This window comes from Xenopus laevis, chromosome 2L (genome assembly GCF_017654675.1).
Source record: "Xenopus laevis strain J_2021 chromosome 2L, Xenopus_laevis_v10.1, whole genome shotgun sequence".
Lineage (NCBI taxonomy): Eukaryota > Metazoa > Chordata > Amphibia > Anura > Pipidae > Xenopus > Xenopus laevis.
In genome coordinates, this window is record NC_054373.1 from 27050160 (window position 1) to 27067455 (window position 17296).

Consider the following 17296-nt stretch of genomic DNA (forward strand, 5'->3'; position numbering starts at 1 on the left):
CGGGTCTCCTTTAAATTTGTCATGCTGGCTGTTTTCTTCAAATGCTAGACTAGTAACATTAATAATTGTAAAATAATAATTATCAACCTAGATGCCCCCAGAATTGTGATTCACTCTCATCATATCACAGCTACACAGGTTCATACACCAAACGCTCTACCATGCGACCCCCTGCCAGTCCCTAGTCTGGCTTCCACTACCTTTCAGAACACACAACTATTGACCCTAACATTCACAGCAAAGAATTTATCTCTATGTACTCTCCAAACTAAAGCTGGCCATAGATGCATCTCCCGACCTGCCACTAACCATTCCGATCAAATAAAGTACAAAGAACAGATCAGCTGATGTTCTGCCCCTGACAGCAATCGTACGAAAGTTATGTCCGACAAAGCTGGTGACAGTCTCCCTCTGAAAATCATACGATCAGCAATACATGCAGAGATATTATCGGCAGCCGATTAATCTTTTAACCTGTCCGATTGACCAAACGACCACACACGGTCCGAAAATCGTACGAAACGAGGATTCGAACTATCGGATCTTTGCGTCTATGGCCAGCTTAATTGTACTTGCTCATTACCTCTTTGTGTACACATTTAAGACCTGCACAGGGATGTTTTTTAAAGACCTGCACCAAACCCGTCCCTGCTTTCCCTTAGCCTGACCTAAACCCACTTACCCTCCATCGCAATGACATGTATTCCCACCTGACAAGCTCCCCACGGTGACCGGAAGTGATGTCACGGCAATTGGTTTTAACATTAGGAGGATTCAATATTTGTGTGTTTCCTATGGATTGGCCACCTGTACCCCACACTGCAGTGGATCGGGTACCTGCTCATACACTGAGCAAATAGAGTAAAATCCAGCCAAATTATATTGCGGATACCCGACCCCATGCAGGACTCTAGCTGCACCACTCTTCTGGAATTGACTTCTGTGTTCCATCAGACTTTTTTCTGCCTTAAATTATGTTTTAAAAAAAATTCTTTAGAAAATCTTACCCTCTTGTAAACTAACAGTCCTTCACTGTTCACTATATGCTACCAGTAGACACACCAGCCTTCCCAAAATATTGTAGCAAACACTTTGATTTCAAGCTTTAATAATAAGAATAAGAATAAAAATGACTTAAGTTGAAGGTGATAAGTACTAGGTCTTTTTTCAGAGCTGGTTATTGATCTGAAACCCTATACACTGGCCCACCTGCAACAGTAGAATTCTCTGTGCTCTCCCCTTTAGCTCTCTCCCATTTATCTCTCTCCCATTTAGCTCTCTCCCATTTATCTCTCTCCCCTTTAGCTCTCTCCCATTTATCTCTCTCCCCTTTAGCGCTCTCCCATTTATCTCTCTCCCATTTAGCTCTCTCCCCTTTAGCTCTCTCCCATTTAGCTCTCTCCTTACGGTTATTTTGCTTTTTCTCCCCTCTCTCCTTCACTACTCTCCATTTTCGCCTCTTTACCTTTTCTTCACATCTCTGATACTTTCTGCTTCTTAATTCTGCTCAGCGATCACCTTTGTAACAACCAGTACAGCAATAAATCTGTTATATGTGCATAATATACATTCATTGTGGTATGACCTTTGTAGCAATCCAAATTCTGAAAGTCATACATCTGATCAGACATATCGGTAAATTTATTTGCCAAATACATGGTTTTATAAAGGGGACACATCATCCAACTGTTTAAATGACCGATTGGACTATGGCATACATTTGCTATTAACCCCTAGTTCTTTATTTAGTTGGTTCTTAAGGCTCAATGAGAAGATCTGTCTATGTATATCTGTCATTTCTTCCAGAACATTTATAGGATGACTAGATGCAATAATGATTCCTTTAAGTTCATAAATGAATGCCTATAAATCCATGCTGAGCCTTTATGTTTTGTGACAATCCAAGGGGATAGTGGGAACTGGGGCCTTAAATGAATTGTTTAATATAAAAATAAAAACTGGCTAAATAGGCTGTGAAAAAAAAATATTTCTAATGTAGTTAGTTGGCAAAAATGTAATGTATAAAGGCTGAAGTGACTGGATGTCTCACATAATAGCCAGAATACTACTTCCTGATTTTAAGCTCTCTTGGTTTCCACTGTGACTTGAGGGGGGGCACATGGGCCATAACTGTTGCTTTTGAATCTGAGCTGAATGCTGAGGATCAATTGCAAATTCACTGAACAGTCATGTCCCTTGTGCCCCCGTTAAAGGAATAGTTCAGTGTGAAAATAAAAACTGGGTAAATAAATAGGCTGTGCAAAATAAAAAATGTTTCTAATATAGTTAGTTAGGCAAAAATGTAATGTATAAAGGCTGGAGTGACTGGATATCTCACATAATAGCCAGAACACTACTTCCTGCTTTTCAGCTCTCTAACTCTGAGTTAAGCTGGCCACAGACGCAAAGATCCGATCGTACAAATCAACGTACTATCGGACTTTCCCATCTCCCGACCTGCCACTAACCATTCAGATCAAATAAAGTAGTAAAAGAACAGATCAGACGATGTTCTGCCCCTGACAGCAATTGTACGAAAGTTATGTCTGACAACACTAGTGACAGTCTCCCTCTGAAAATCGTACGATCGGCAATACACGCAGAGATATTATCGGCAGCCGACAGAAATTTTCTAACCTGTCCGATCGACCAAACGACCGAGACTGTCACTAGCTTTGTCGGACATAACTTTCGTACGATTGCTGTCAGGGGCAGAACATCAGCTGATCTGTTCTTTTCTACTTTATTTGATCGGAATGGTTAGTGGCAGGTCGGGAGATGGGAAAGTCCGATCGTACGTTGATTTGTACAATCGGATCTTTGGGTCTGTGGCCAACTTAACTCAGAGTTAGAGATCTGAAAAGCAGGAAGTAGCAGTGTCGGACTGGGACACCAGGGGCCCACCTAAAAACGTTTGATTAGGGGCCCACCAATTAATCTTAGACAGGGGCCCACTCTCAGTACTATTATTCCTCCTCTCCTCACTCAACCTCTATTCTCTTAGTCTCTTTCTTTTACATACTATAATCTATTATTCCATCTATTGAGCCTCTTTGTTCTCATAGAATTTGGGAATAGCCATGAAATATGCCAAATGTCTAGCAGCATGAGGGCTCACTGACACCTTGGCCCACCAGGACTTTTCCTGGTATCCCTGTGGGCCAGTCCAACACTGGGAAGTAGTGTTCTGGCTATTATGTTAGACACCAAGTCACTCCAGCCTTTATACATTACATTTTTGCCTAACTAACTATATTATAAACATTTTTTATTTAGCACAGCCTGTCTATTTACCCAGTTTTTATTTTTACACTGAACTGTTCCTTTAGGGATTCCCCAGATACCTCTTGGTATCATGGGTAGTTCTTACAGTTACCTTGTCCAAAACAATTGCCCTGTATAAGTATTCGGTATAAGACCATCAGCAGGAATAGAGAGACATGGGAGATCCTATTTTAAATGGGATACCGACACTAAAAATTTTCTTTTCAAAATATTAATCTACATGAAAAATTACCTATAGGTCATGTTGATCGTTTATCGCTGATAGTTCTGCTTTTGTAAGTAATTGTTACTTGAAGTTCCTAAACCTGATTGTTGTGCCAACCTGACTGTTTCTTCTTAACCTGTCAGTTAGAGTTTCTAATGCCAACAGACTCCTGCTGCACAAACATGGCAGACCCCTCATAGAGGAACATGGTAGTAAGAAAGATAACGTAAAAGCATCAGGCAAATACTTTTATGGAAAAATTAAAAATAGACAATGTTATGATAGATAATAAAAAAGTTTATTTTCTGATGTCAGTATCTCTTAGGGGCAAATTCATCAAGGGTCGAATATCGAGGGTTAATTAACCCTCGATATTCGACTGGGGAATGAAAATCCTTCGACTTCGAATATCGAAGTTGAAGGATTTTGCGCAAATACTTCGATCGAACGATCAAAGGAATAATCATTCGATTGTTGGATTAAAATCCTTCGAATCGAACGATTCGAAGGATTTTAATCCAACGATCGAAGGATTATCCTTCAACCAAAAAAAGTTAGGCAAGCCTATGGGGACCTTCCCCATAGGTTAACATTGGGTTCGGTAGCTTTTAGGTGGCGAACTAGGGGGTCGAAGTTTTTTTCTTAAAGAGACAGTACTTCGACTATCAAATGGTCGAATAGTCGAACGATTTTTATTTCGAATCCTTCGATTCGAAGTCGTAGTCGAAGGTCGAAGTAGCCCATTCGATGGTCGAAGTAGCCAAAAAAAACCACTTCGAAATTCGAAGTATTTTTTCTTCTATTCCTTCACTCGAAGTTAATGAATTGGTCCCTTAGAGTCAAGTTTTAATTGCATAAACACTAGTGTACTGCTAAACAGAGTCTTCTGTAGGCTGCCAGTCCACATAGGGACTACCAAATAGCCAATCCAATCACAGCCCTTATTTTGCACCCCAGAGACTTTTTTAATGCTTGTGTTGCTCCCCAACTCTTTTTACATTTGAATGTGGCTCACGGGTAAAATGGTTGGGGACCCGTGCTCTAGTATATGGTCCGTAATAATCTCGGATAGCTCCGTCACCACTAACAGCTTCGTGTTTGCATCCATGACCCTACAGGTCTGGTGAAAAGGTCTGGTTACAATGGGAAGGTACTGTATCAAAGGTAACAGAGACTCACAATAAGATCAGAATAAAAGAGCCATATCACAGGAATAAAATTAGAAATTTAATAAGATACTTCTCCAAATCCATACAAAATTTTTAAATACAAAAGCATTTGGTGTCCTGTAACATTTTCATTTCCCCCCCCACTGGAAAACAATCTAGAATCGCCAGTTTTTGGATGAAAATTCAAGAGTTCCCCAAAATCTATGAGACTTTTACTACATTCATGGACAATTATTTTTTTTTTTTTATCTCTGTGTTCTTTACATTTAATTAACCTAATTAAGGGTTACATTCATTTTTTGCTTTTGATTTAATTTTTTTTTCAAGTTTCTTAAAAGGGATGTAAAAGTTTTCCTTTTTTTTTTTTAATTTAACAATAGAATGTCTGGCCTCTGATCTCAAATCACATCATTTCTGGGGGAAAAAAGTCTTTTTAAAACAATATTCTTTAAATAAAACATACATCATAAGTGTAGCACCATCTGTAAAATACAGCATTGAATATCCGTTATCTGTTTTTTTGTGCATTTATTTAGAAATGTTGACGCAGCCTGTCACAAGTTATGCATTATTTTTTTTTTTTTTTGTTCTAACAAAATAAATTATAATAGAAAATCCGATGTAGTCTGTAGGGCTTTAGGGCAGAGACACACACGAAGATTTGGGGAGATTTAGTCGCCTGGTGACAAATTGGCTTTTCTTCGGGCAACTAATCTCCCTGAACTGCGTTTCCACACGCAATTTCGATTCTAGCCTGCGGGAAGGCAGTTCGGGGAGATTAGTCGCCTAAAGAAGATTAGTCCGGGGTGGCCCTTGGAGCGCTTCGTTTTCCAAAGTCATCCAAAGTTTCCTCGTGAGGCAACTTCGGAAAAAAATTGCTCCAAGTGCCATCCCGCCGGCGAATCTCCCCCAATCTTCGCGTGTGTCTCTGCCCTTACATGTCGCCCAGCGACAAATCGCCTCTTCTTCAGGCAACCAATCTCCCTGAACTAACTCCCCGCCAGCAATTTAGATTCTAGCCGGGAAGGCAGTTCGGGGAGATTAGTCGCCAGAAGATGAGGCGATTTGTCCAGGATGGCACTCGAAGCGCTTTGTTTTCCGAAGTCGCCAGAAGTTTCCTTGTGAGGTAACTTTGGAAAACTTATCGCTCCGAGTGCTATCCTGCCGGCGATTTTGATTCTAGCAGGCTGGAAGGCAGTTCGGGGAGATTAGTCGCGTGAAGAAGAGGTGATTTGTCGCCAGGTGACTAAATCTCCCCGAATCTTTTGCGTGTGTCTCTGCCCTAACATGTATCTGGAAGATAGCACCATCGTGTCTCATTTCAGTTGCACAATAAAGAAAAAAAAAGCCTCCTTATAAACCCATCACAACTATAACATATCTATTAACCGCCCTTTAAAACCGTCACAATATATATATATATTATAATTGTGTATGTTTGCTTCAAATGCTTTTATTATATTTTTATGTAGTCGCCATATAGTCTAGTGCATTTTATGTTAGCTATAGTTTTATAGGTACGTACTTAACCCAAGTCAAATGCAACTTGTTAGGTATTTCTATTGCGTATACTGATGGTTGGGAAAGCCTAGTTGCCTTTAATAATACTGTCTGTAGGAAGTTAGTGAAAGTTTATTAGCAGCAATTGTATGTCAGATCTCTATGTATCCAATGATATCTATTCTATTAATCTAAAAAACAGCGTATGCAGTATGAGTAGTACATTGTTGGATCCCGATCTCATGTTTATGGTACTCAGCCAAGCACACAAGTAGAGACTCCAGATCAGGAACAAGAAGCCCACCAACTCCCCAGTTCTTCACAGAAACTCTCCCTCTATGGCAGTTTAATGGTAGGAATTAATGGCGGTTGGTCGCCAATGGTTGCCTCATCTTTGTCCTAGATTTTATTTACATAAGTTAATTTTTTTAGGGATGCACAGAATCCAGAATTTGGCCTTTTTCAGCAGGATTCGGATTTGGCCAAATCCTTGTGCCTGGCCGAACTGATTCTAAATCCTAATTTGCATATGCAATATGAATATGCAAATTAGGAGCGGGAAGGGAAATCAGGCGACTTTTCATCACAAAACAAGGAAGTAAAAAAAATGTTTTCCCCACTGTTTCCTTTCCCACCCCTAATTTGCATATGCAAATTAGGATTTGGTTCGGTATTCGCCCGAATCTTACACGAAGGATTCAGGGATTTGGCCGAATCCAAAATAGTGGATTTGATGCATCCCTAATTTTTTAAAAGGTTGTATAAAGCTCAGGTTACTTCAGCTAGTACAGCAGCGCTAGATTGCTACAGTAAATGGCCATCAAGATTGTACTCCATCCTCCTTAATCTCGACATGCTTCTACTAGTGTGTATTGATCCTTTCGCCCTGTTCTACTTTTTGAGGGTGCAGGGGTTAGCATGCACAAGTGGAAAATTGTATAGGGCCAATGATATCACTTGAAACGATGGTGAGCTCATAAGACTACACGGCATCACTGGACTTGCGGATGACAATTCTACCTACTCATACCATCTAGGCTCTTCTAATCTCCATAACTAAGCCCTGATACAAATTGTATATATTAGTATAAACCAGAAGTCTGTTGAGCTTGTGTTTATATCTAATAATGTTGATACTCAAAATGCCCCAGAAAAATGCATCAAATCAGTTAGTCTGAGGCTCATCTCAAATCTGTTTATTGTGGTTTTGTTGTCCAACCATCGTTGGAATAAAATGCACAGTAAGACAATATTTGGTAGAAATCTAGTGTATTGCACTTGTAGTTTGTCACCAACAATTGTCTAAGCCTTGTGTTTGTGTGATATATGCTCATCAGTTGTGATAAAATAGTAGAATTTGCATATTTTAAATGTATGATCATTTTGTCTCATGTAAGGGGTCGTATGCCATGTAAGAAGTGGTTCATCAAAGTATGATGACATATACATACATTTGTGCAGAGAACAGCTCCTTTTCAGTTTTATGGGATTCACCAGTGGAATTCTCCATAGATAACCAAAGAACCACACCACTAGTAGTCAAAAAAAATATGTTGTCTATGGAGAATGCCTAATCCAATTGCTGACCATTGAACAGTGCCCACGATGGAATGTTTTATAGATACAATATTATCTGCCCTCACCATTTTTTCTTTTTTTCAATACCAATACCAAAAAAAGTTGAGGATCAGTGCATCATCCACCCATAGCAAAAACCCTCAATAAATTAGATTATTGTTCATAATCAAAGGCTTTTTAAGATCGGGTCACTAGTAGTAGAGAACCATCTATGAAAAAGGTCGTTGTTTCAGCATTGGAGAAGATGGAATAAGAATTATCGCCACAACATCCTTGGTTTGTTTTTTGCCAGTTTCTGTAATTTTTGTTTTACCTTGTTGGACCAATGTCGAGTTCTGAATGACTTTGCACTGTACATGCACTTTCATTTCTAGCACGTGCCAAGACACATGAATATCAGGCTGGGCAAGATCTTAATATCATGTAAAAAACACTTCTCTCCATTTGTACATACTCTGCATACAACCAAAAAAATGTGACTGTGCTAAAAGAAGGTCCAACTGCCAGATAATGTCCTGCTTTATGTAATACTGGTAGCACATGGTTTAAAGCAGTTGAAAGTTACATACAATTTAGAAGCAAAATGAACATTTGTTTTGTTAATCTTTTTTGTGTGTGTTATTGTCGCTCACATGGGATACAATAAATATCCTGAGAATGAAGAGTGAACATATTGACCGGCATACAATCCAGCTGCTTGATCTGAAGGCATCTGAATATAGACTTGATCTCCATACATCAGAGGGAGCACTGCACTCCCGGAGGCTTGGTCAAGATATCCCTTTTTGTATTCGTCATACGTGTACATTACTGGCTCATTATTCTTGAACAATGCAACCCAAACATTGGCACCTTTACAATGGACATGGTAAGAAAAGTAATATATTCCTGGAATTTCACAAGTGAACATGCCAGTTTGGGGATTGTATCCATTTCTGCCGTTGTATAACAACTTCTCAAACTTTATAGGTTCTCCCACCAAAGGAAAGGGAGTGGTCAGTTCAGCAGTGAATGCTGGCATTTCATGAATGTTTCCTCCTTTTTTTCCTGTATACTCATAAGGTGTTTTTACTCCATCAATGGCAGCTCCCATATTTGGCAAATACTGTCCCATACCTGGTGGTGTAGGTGCAATTTCTGCTGGACGGCCAGGTTCACCCGGTGGTCCTGGAGGTCCTGGCAAACCAGGTGCTCCTGAGGGACCTGTTGCTCCAGGTGGTCCTAAGGGGCCTTGGGGTCCTATTGGTCCAGTTACGCCTACACCTGGTAGACCAGGTGCACCTGTCAAACCTTGTTCTCCCTTTGGACCTGGAAGTCCAGGAGGACCTATTGGTCCACTGGATCCTGTAAGGCCAGGTATTCCAGGAGCACCTTGTAATCCTAGTTCACCAGGCATCCCAGCTTCTCCTTTGGATCCTAGCAGCCCAGGTGCACCTGGTGGACCAATTAATCCCTTGTGCCCTGCTTCTCCCTTTGGCCCTGTTGGTCCTGGCAATCCCCTGAGACCTGGTGGCCCTACTTCCCCAGGAAAACCTTGTGTTCCTGGAACTCCCTGCAATCCTGGTTCACCTTTAGGTCCTAGTGGTCCTTCGGGGCCCTCCTTGCCAGGCTCTCCAATTGGTCCAGGAAATCCAGGAACTCCCTGAGGTCCTACTGGTCCAGGTGGACCTGCAGGCCCAGGCTCACCTTGTAGTCCTCCTACACCAGGTTCACCTATGTGACCTTTATCACCTGTGGGTCCTATTGGACCAGGTGCACCTCCAAATCCATGTTCACCTTTAGGGCCAGTGAGACCTGGTTTACCTATTCCTGGCATACCAGGTGTTCCCGGTAAACCTGGTAATCCTTGGTCACCTTTGCCACCTGGTAAACCAATTTCTCCTGGAAATCCATTTGGACCTGGTTTACCAACACCTGGAATACCGGGAGGACCTTGTAGGCCTGGTGGCCCCATAGGACCTGTTGGACCATGTTCTCCTTTTAACCCAGGATGACCTGGTGGCCCTTTTGGTCCTGGAAAACCACCCATACCAGGTTTCCCAATGCCAGGAAGGCCAGCTGGGCCTGGAGCCCCTTGTGGCCCAGGGGGACCCTTAAGTCCAGGTAGTCCTGGTACACCGGTACCCCTTTCTCCCTTTGGACCCATAATTCCAGGGATCCCTGGTGGCCCTCTTAATCCTGGTTCGCCTTTTGATCCTGTATGTCCTGGTAAGCCCTGCTCTCCTGGCTTTCCAATACCTGGTCGACCTGGTGGCCCAGCTGGTCCTGGTTGCCCTGGCAATCCAATGTGTCCTAGCTCCCCCTTTGGCCCTAGATCTCCTTTTGGGCCTGGCATTCCAATACCGCCTGGCTTTCCAGGCATCCCTGGCATTCCGGGTTTGCCTATACCTGGATTTCCAGGTAGGCCTGGGGGCCCTTGGTGTCCCTTTGGCCCTGATAGTCCTTGTCCAGGTACCCCTGGGGGCCCAGGTGGTCCTCTTATCCCTGGTTCTCCAGCAGGACCTGGTTCCCCGCGCTGAGAAGGCATTTGGTAGTCTGGTGAAACAAAATGAACAACAAAAAGTTATTTAATACTATTTTTAGCACCCAATCTAAGTACTGCTATCTAATCTTTTATCTGAAAAGCCATTATCCTAAAAGTTCTGACATACATAAATAGCATTTACAAAAAGTTACATTTTTTTTAATGATTTATTTTTTCTCTCCAATACTATAAGAGTTACTAGTACTAGTACTTGGTGGTAACTAAGTTGCTAAGTCTATGTTGGCAGAAAAAAATTCTATCCTATTTTTGTGTGGCTTTGATGAAGGCAAAGTATACTTCTCAGAAGCAATAATAAACCAAAAAGATTTGGCCGAATACCGAACCGAATCGGAATCCTAACTTGCATATGCAAATTAGGGTTGGGAAGTGGAAAACACTTTTTACTTCCTTGTTTTGTGACAAAAAGTAACGCAATATACAAATTAGCATTCAGTCCAGTTGGGCAGAACGATTCGGCCGAATCCTGCTGAAAAAAGCCAAATCCTGCCCAAACCGAAACCTGGATTACTTGCAATCAGTACATTCTTGCTTGTATCTGGATTCAGTTGAGCTACCAGGAGATCAAGTTTAAATACGATGACTTTGCAACCAAGAAATATAATGATAGTAATTGTTGCTTCTGGGTCATGCAACATCAGAACACTTCTCTGTTTTCCTTCTGAAGTTATACCTCGTTGTTGTCAGCATCGGACTGGGGGGCCAAGTCTGGGCCGGCGGGGCCCATCTGTTTTTTCTCTGGTGTCCCGCCGGCCCAGTCTGACCCATGTCTATAAATACTATGTGAACACATTGCTAAGAAGCACTGATAAATAAACTGGATAAAAATCCAATTTTTAATCTAGCACATAGCTTGGAATTCAAGTTGCAATCGTTAGGCCAGGGAATCGCTGATGATAAAGTCTGTGTGGGGCAAGTGGGCTCTCACTGTGTTTGTTGTGAAAAGCATAGGGGACACATTGGGGCAGATTTATCAAAGGACGAGGTGAATTTTCGAATTGAAACAATTCAAATTTCGAGTTTTTTTGTGTACCTCAACTATGGAATAGTCCAAATTTGATTTGAATGTGCATAAAATTCGAAAATTCATATACTGTCTCTTTAAAAATTCGAACTCAACCATTCACCATCTAAAACCTGGCGATTTGCTGTTTTAGCCTGTGGAAAATTCAAAGTTTTTTTTGGGAAAAACTTTGATTGGAATTCGATCGAATGCGCTATTCCTTCTATTCGAACGATTCTAATTCGGCCAAATACGGACCTATTCGACTTTGACTTAATTTCGGTTGGCCTTTTTAAATTCGAATTTAGAAGTTTTTTCAATTCGAAATTCGACCCTTGGTAAATATGCCCCATGAAATGCTTTGGGCCAGTAGAACAGGCAAGAAGGATGAATAGGCGATATTATAGCAACAGAAAATCAGCAGGAGAGGGGGGCAGATTTATTGGCCTGGCAAGTGAATTCTGCTGCCTGTTCATCTCCTTTGTTCCATTGGTTCAGGGATATGTTTTTTTCTTTTAAAAATGCAACATATCCATAAATCTTGGATTCGGTGGGATGTGGAATCCTCCTGAATTCAAATCTTAATTTGAATATCCAATTATGAGTATAAACCCCAAAGTGGCATCATCTCGGTACAAAAAACTGTTGCGTTCAGTTGCTCTGTTCATTTCAATCTCATGAAACTAAAGGGTTGGATTCAATTCTTTGGAAAAAACAAAATCTAAAACTTCCAAAAAATTCTAGGATTGGGCTACCCCAGTAGAATTTCTAGATGTAGAGGGTAGAGTAGGATATTGCTCTAGCACTGGGGATACTTATAATTAACATCACAAATATCAGTCTTTCACAAGTTTCCTCCAAATTCTGGATCAAATCCTAACCCTATTTTCGCATATCCACATTTGAGTAAACTATACATTTCTTCTACGTCCCTCCATGTCAGTACACATGGGCATTGCCCCTCCCAGACCTGGAGGTAGGACCTATAACATAGCCAATCAAAATGAATCATGACCTATAAGACCACATGACTTCCTCCTCACCACAGTTATTTTTTGTCCTACTGGACAGGGAGGTAGGATCTCCCTCCTCACTTTTTATTTTTTGTTGAATTTTGAGAGAAATCAAACACAGTTTTTGTTTTTTGTTTTTCTTTTGTATTTTCTTTTTGTTTATTTATTTATTTATTTTTTACCTCTGTGTAGACACAGAGGGATGATTCCCAGGTAATGGAGAAGATTTTACCTGATGCCTCAAGACGCATAATCTGTAAATTATCGCTTATTGGGAAGAAATGCAGGTGTGGGCATATCCATGGTCCTAACCCTGTGCTAAAATAGCCCCCCTGCTATATGCCCAGCGAGGCACAAGATTCAATCTAGTGCTTTTTGGGAAGAGACACAGTTGTGGGCTTCCCACATTATTACCTGTGAGCCTTTTGTTTTTCTTCTGTATTTTTATTTATTTATTTATTTATTTTTGCTTATTTTTTACCTCTGTGTGGACACAGAGGGATGATTCCCAGGTAATGGAGAAGAATTTACCTGATGCCTCAAGACGCATAATCTGTAAATTATCGCTTATTGGGAAGAAGTGCAGGTGTGGGCATATCCATGGTCCTAGCCCTGTGCTAAAACAGCCCCCCTGCTATATGCCCAGCGAGGCACAAGATTCAATCTAGTGCTTTTTTGGGAACAGACACAGGTGCGGGCTTCCCACATTGTTACCTGTGAGATTTTTGGACTCCCCTTTTCTTTTGAGTTATGTGAGACTTTACAGAACTCTACAGAACTTCTGCAAAAGGGCCGTGGGTATGCATATGGGCTAGTTATAACAGCCTGAAGCTGGTGAGTATGATTCTTCATTATCTACTGTGTGTAGTGCACTGGGAAGTCTGCATGCTAATTAGCTAATTATGTCCCTCAGCTGAGAGCTATTGGGGCTTTGGCTGGAGTTTCCATCCAGCTAATTAGCCACTCTGATAAGGTGCAGGTGTGCCTTCGCCCCGTTGCTATTGCTGTTTAATATTCTAAGCCTTGTATGGGTGAACCTGCATCCTTTGTGCAGACACAGAAGTTATATTGGCTCATGTTACTAAGGCACCTCCAGGAAGGGCTAGAGGTTTTACTGATCAAGCAATATGGCACCTCCTTCCTTCTTATGAGTCTGCTCTTAACAAGCAGTGTTCCACCTGGATATTCCTGCTGACAAGCCTGAGCTATCTGGTAAGGTGCCTGTGTTCCCCTGACTTCTTGTATTATCTGAAGTCTTATGTTGTGAGCTGGAGTCCTCTGTGCAAAATACAGTATTGGCTCTTGCTACACTTTAAGTACTGGCTGGTGAATCCCTCTGCCTAAGCAGTGTGGTACCTGAATCCAGAGATTTTGATTTCTCAGTATCCATTGTGTATTTGAAACATTAATTTCACTGGGAAGTCTGCATGTTAATATGCTTAATATGTCCCTCAGCTGAAAGCTATCAGGGCTTTGGCTGGAGTTTCCATCAAGCTAACTAGTCACTATCTGGTAAGGTGCAGGTGTTCCTTTGGCCCCTTTGCTATTGCTGTTTAATATTTTAAGTTTTGTATGGGTGAACCTGCATCCTCTTGGCTGACACAGTGGTTATATTGGCTCATGTGCTCAAGCAGTATGGCACCTCCTTCCTTTCTTATGAGTCTGCTCTTAACAAGCAGTGTTCCACTGGACTGGATATTCCTGCTGACAAGTCTGAGCTATCTGGTAAGCTGCCTGTGTTCCTTCTTATATTATATGAAGTCGTATGTTGTGAGCTGCAGTTACACAAGGTACTAAGTCTGCATGTTAATAAGCTAATTATGTCCCTCCGCTGAAACCTATCCGAGTTCTAGCTGAAGTTTCCAACCTGCGGACTTTTCATTGCTATCAGGTAATGTGCAGATACTCCTCAGTTTGCTACTGTTGTTTCTATTGTCCTCTGTGCAGACACAGAGGTTATATTTGCCTTTTATTACACTGGGTGCTTGCAGGGTTGGCTGGAGGCTTGCACTGCTGAAGCAGTATGGTAGCCCCTTCCTTCCTTACATTGAGTCTGCTCAGTGCTGTAACCTGATGTCATTGGGCCCCACAGCAAATTCATTTTAGGGCCCCTAACATATCCAGAGGTTGTGCTTTTTTACCAATACTTATTGAAATTGCTCTTTATTTGGACCTTTTGGGCCCACCTGCAGCCGCAGGGTCTGCTTCCTCTTTAGTTACGCCCCTGAGTCTGCTCCTTAGAAGCAGTCTGTCACCAAGGATCTGTCTGGATTATTCCTATTGTCTAGCGCATATTATCTGGTTAGGTGCCTGTATTCCTCTGACTTCTTGTATAGTTGTCATCTGAGGCCTTAGGTTTGTGAGCCCGAGTTCTCTGCGCAGACACAGTAGGTAAGTGTGCTCTGATTACACCTGGTATTTCCAGGACCGGCTAGGGGTTTGTTCTGCTGTAGCAGCATTGTGCCCCATTTTTTCCTATGATGTTTCCACACTTAACAGGCAGTGTTCCGAGTTATTTGGTGTCTTTTTGTGTGATGTAGGCCTTCTCTTAGATTTTCTATTCCCATCTGGTGGCTTTTGTTGGGAGCTCAGTTGTAGTTATACTACATCTACTGAGTTTTTGTGACTGTAGGTTTCCCTTCTTTAATTGTTGGTAGATTAAAGGGCACTTACTGTTATGTCTACTGGCACCTTAACATGCTTGTAGTCTATGGCCCTTTGTGTGGCCTCAGGCATCTCGCCAGGGAGCTGGGTTTGTGTGGCCTCTGGCTTTCATTATGGTCCTTGGCTTGGGTTAGAGCCCTTATTTTGGTCCATGGCTTTTTACCATGGTCCTCAGCTCCTGGGTCTGCTGGCCTTTTACAAGGGCCCTTGTTCTGCTGGCCTGTTGCACGAGCCTTTGGCTCATGTGGTCTTTTACCCTTGGCACATTTGTTTGGTTGTCCTTTTACCTGGGTTATTATGGCTGCGGGCCTGTTTTCATGGCCCTTAACTTAGGTGCTTGCTTGCCTTTTACCAGGGTTCTTGGGCTGTTGGCCTTTTCTGTGGCCCCTGGCTAAGGTGGCCGCTAGTTTTTATTATAGTCCTTGTGGGCTTGTGGCTGCCAGTCTTGGCTGTGACCTATGGTGCATAGGTCACCAGCCAGGCTGTGGTGGCTGATAGGCATGGTTACTATTCTTGCTGTGGCCCTTGGTGGGCATGTCTGTTTGCCTTGCGGCAATCCTTCGCAGGACAACAGCCATTGGTTTTGTCTTGTCTGCAATCCTTGCAGGTATGGTTCTGGTTACACCAGCAGTAGGCATGATTGACTATTTGGTTGGATCTAGCATGGGTTGTACCATCAGCTGGTGTTTGCTCTGAGTTTCACAGCCCATAGCTAATTTTGTTGCTGATTGGTATTCAGCAGCTGATGTTGGTGATATGTTGGCTTACAGCTATCCTTTTCTTCTGCCTTACATGCATTGTTTTTGGTCTTGTATGCCACTGCTTATTATCAATAAGGCTGGCTTGTGGACCAGGGTTTTGCAAGTTCAACAACTGACGTGCTCCGTTGTTGCATGTATGGAAATTGACTTTTGTGTCAGGTGCCAGTGCAGTTGGTTACCTTGTCCCTAAGGGTGGCATTCACAATAGCTGGCTTATTTACTATTGCTTGTGTATTCTAATTCCACTCTGGTTTTTTGCAAACACTTCAGCTGACGGGCATCTTGGCCTGCTAGTGTGACAATGGCCTTGCACATCTATGTTGGTATACATAATAGCTGGATGGTCCACCACTGGTTGCATGTATGGTGGCTGGCTCTCTGCCAGTGGATTGTGCATCATTGCTGGTTGGTACCAGTTTTTGTAGGCTATAAGCTTCTGGCATGCCTGATTTTGGATTGTGCTCCCAGCTGTTGGCTGGTTCAGTAGCTTCTATGTATGGTCACAGGTTTGGTTCAGTTTTTGCATAAACTGTAGCATTGTGCAGCTTGAGCTGTAGTGGCCTCGGCTTTTGTGGGTGTTTTCTAGAACTGTAATTGGCTTGGGTCCCATTGCTTGCTTGTGTAGCAGTTGGCTGGGGCAACAGCATAGCTTACTGGTAGATGGCTTTAAGTCACATTGGTTGGTTCCAGCAGCTTATCTTGTGCTGTTGTATACCCAGTTTAGATTTGGTGGTTGGTGGAGCTACTGGCCTGTACCAGCATGGCTCTACAATGGTTACAATGATATGCTGATTTATGATAACCCAGAGTTGGTGTTCATTTAGTTAAGTCTTCATTAGGTATTATTAGCATGGAGTTAGTGGATCTTGGACTGATCTCTGGTGTAGAGGTGACTCCGGTCAACACTGGTTTGAGCTGCTTCCATTAAGATGCAGGACCAGGCTAATGTGGGCCAAGTCTTTTTAGGGCCACTTGCTATTGCTGAGGATCGTGTATTTCTCCAGCACTGGTGATAGATGCATTCAAGTTGTGTTTAGTTTCTGATCGATTTCCTGGTGGTTTCTAGGGTGTTTTAGTTCTGCGATGGCTATTGCCATCATTCTGGTTTTGTCCTAAGGCACCTTTTTTGTTTTAACAGTTGCAGGATTTTTGTTCTTCCCCAGGTGGGGTTTTGTCAGATAACCATATTGCAGGTATCCCTCTAGTCACTGAGGGAACCTTTTTAAACAGAATATGTTTATTCTTTATCTGCAATGCTTGATCCTCAAGTACCGGTCTCTGTAATTTTGTGGTTGATTTTGTAGCTCTTGTTAATCGTTTACCATGTCCTAGGACATGTTCTTGTGCCTTTTATCTACCCTTTTCAGGAGATATACATTTTATCAGCTCCCCTGTTGGATGGATGTGATGCTGGCCTTTTCTCAGGGCCTCCTTAGCATCAGTTTGGTTTTTGCATTATGTTGGTTATTCCCACCCCTTGTTTTCGGTGCATGGCTTGGTAGATCCCATGTGTACTGACATGGAGGGACGTAGAAGAAATAGAGAATTTTACTTACCTACTTGACGTAAATTCCTT

At 42.1% G+C, this 17296-nt stretch overlaps 1 protein-coding gene across 4 annotated transcripts in view; it reads right to left on the minus strand.

The window, feature by feature from the left end:
• Positions 1-7340: 7340 nt before the first annotated feature.
• The window catches only part of col8a1.L (collagen, type VIII, alpha 1 L homeolog), a 78898-nt gene continuing 68942 nt past the window's right edge, over positions 7341-17296 (minus strand). For all 4 annotated transcript variants that reach the window (XM_018246003.2, XM_041581620.1, XM_018246001.2 and 1 more), the window contains one exon: positions 7341-10272. In XM_018246003.2, coding sequence (XP_018101492.1) covers positions 8366-10272 — 1907 coding nt within the window. In that variant the 3' untranslated portion in view covers positions 7341-8365. The remainder of the gene's footprint in view (positions 10273-17296) is intronic.